A 2,195-nucleotide genomic window follows, 5' to 3' on the forward strand; every position below is an offset into this window, starting at 1 on the left:
CAATGATAATATTTGTCCACAATTACTGATCTACCATTTCAGTTTAAGTTAACGTCTGCTCACTCCTTCCTCTCAGTGCATATTTACAAGACTGTGAGGTAACTGGTATTCTCACCACATGGCACGTGAGGGAGGGGATGTGGGTGAAGATGTGGGATCGGACTTGGCGCAGTCTGATTTTTTCCAGCTTTAAGTAGCCACCAGCTTGAAACCTATAGAAACAATTTAAAAACAATATACCCAATAACAAAACTAATTCCAGAGATCCAAGCCAAGCAATGGCAGGAAGAACCCTCTGTGAGAAAGGGGCTGATCAGAACAGGGCTCACTCTCCAGGAGCACCTGTCTCAGGAGGTGGCAAAGACTCCAATTGGATCAGTAACTTCATTTTTAAGACTAAAACTACATGCAAGGGGTGACTTGGCATCCTGGTTGGCTCCTAAGGAGACATTATCCAATCCAATTAGGGGTTTGGACATTATCTGCACTTATTCCTTTCAAGCTTATCCCACCTCTCCCTACTGGAATTGTCTCCTCAGTGTACCCTGTCTGGGACATATGCAGGACATGGGGTTCCAGTGAGTGGTACTTTAAGAATCCCCTCCCCTGCCTCAAGAAGACTTGGTTTGGTAGTCTCTGGAGAACAGCACAATCCCCCAAAGTGTAGGCTCATGGAGGAATAATGGTGGGAACATGAAGAGAAGAGATTTCCAGCAGGATGCAAGAGCTTGGAAATGCTGTTGAATCATCTTTGTTCTTAAATGAAGAGTAATTTTTTGGGGGGAGGGGTGGGGCTGAGGTGGGGGAAAGAAAAACTGTCCGAGAAATATTCCATCTGTAGGTATTTTCAGGGAACCCCCTGAGTTACGAAAAGTTCAAGTAAAAAAAGAAAAATCAGCCTATAATAATTTTGTATATAATGACTGAACTACTATAAATCCACAAGCAACAGTTCAGACACGGTGTCTCCAAAGCGTTCATCCCCTCCCTTCCCCTGCCAGGCACGAGCTGCGTCCTGAGGAGAGGTGGAGGGGGAAACCTCTTCCCCACCTGACTCAGCTCAGGCAGCAGGAGACAGAGCCCATCACTACTGCTGGGCGCCTGCAGCAGCTGGAACTGGCATCCCCAGCGTGGTGGTGGCAGAGATGACAGGTGAGCCTGCTAGAGGTCCAAGGGGTGAAGGTGTTGGCACTGAAGAAATCCCTGGAAGACAGACAGGTAAGCAGGAATTAGAGTGAAACCTAATTGTGCATGAAACCACTGCTATCCAGGACAGCTCAGCCCCTGAAATCAAGTGGTAGCTTTGCAGGTCAGTTATGTTTCCAGAGCTGCCAAAATAAGCTGAGACTAAAGATCTGTCACTACTCTCTGTGGCCTCTGAGCAGGGCACAGGTTGGCACACATCTGAGTGTCACAGGCAGGCAGAGGTGTGGCAGGATCACAGATTACAGACTGGTTTGGGTTGGAAGGGACCTTAAAGATCATCTTATTCCAATCCCCTCCTGTGGGCAGGGACACTTTCCACTAGACCAGGTTGCTCCAAGCCCCATCCAACCTGGACTTAAACACTTCCAGGGATGGGGCATCCACAGCTTCTCTGGGCAACCTGTGCCAGTGCATTTATCCTTCAAACTGCAGCCACAAAATCCAACTGCAAAGCACTTCTTAAAACAAGACCAGAAAAGCAGGTCAAGCTGCCCAAGGTCTTATGTATTGCACTCTCCCACCCACTTATCAGCCCTCCCTGCCCTTGTTGTTGGTCCCAGGGGATGACCTAATACCCCACCTGCAGAGCTCACCCTCCTAGATCCTCACACTCACCCAGCACGTACAAATGCTTACACACACACCGAGCACCAGGAAGAGCTGAGAGAACTGACCTGACATCATGCTGGCACTGCTGACAGGAGTGCTGCCACCTGGCATGTTGGATGAGCCCATCCGAGCCTGGTCTTTCACAATGGGATCTAGAAAGAACACACTACCCTTAGGTGCTGTGCTGCCATGAGCAGCTGAAGCACACTGACTGCCCATGGCCTCTGTGCTCAGCCAGTCCTGACACACTGCCTGTGTCCAGTAACATCAACCCACTTGAACAGAGAAGTTTCCACCAGCTCCAGTGAGAAGCACTCAAGAAGGTACCAAGACCATGGGATATCAGGGAAAGGCACCTAAGTGCTATGATTTGGGGTTCA

General features: G+C 49.1%; 1 protein-coding gene across 1 annotated transcript in view; it reads right to left on the reverse strand.

Annotated features, from left to right (window-relative positions):
* Positions 1-894: 894 nt before the first annotated feature.
* LOC103811571 (casein kinase II subunit alpha) overlaps positions 895-2,195 on the reverse strand; it is a 10,027-nt gene continuing 8,726 nt past the window's right edge. Inside the window, exons 11-12 of the mRNA XM_009084555.1 lie at positions 1,881-1,967; positions 895-1,203 (exon numbers count right to left, since the gene is read on the reverse strand). Coding sequence (XP_009082803.1) covers positions 1,088-1,203; positions 1,881-1,967 — 203 coding nt within the window. The 3' untranslated portion in view covers positions 895-1,087. The remainder of the gene's footprint in view (positions 1,204-1,880; positions 1,968-2,195) is intronic.

The sequence above is a fragment of the Acanthisitta chloris genome, unplaced genomic scaffold (genome assembly GCF_000695815.1).
Source record: "Acanthisitta chloris isolate BGI_N310 unplaced genomic scaffold, ASM69581v1 scaffold30171, whole genome shotgun sequence".
NCBI classification, from domain to species: Eukaryota; Metazoa; Chordata; class Aves; order Passeriformes; family Acanthisittidae; genus Acanthisitta; species Acanthisitta chloris.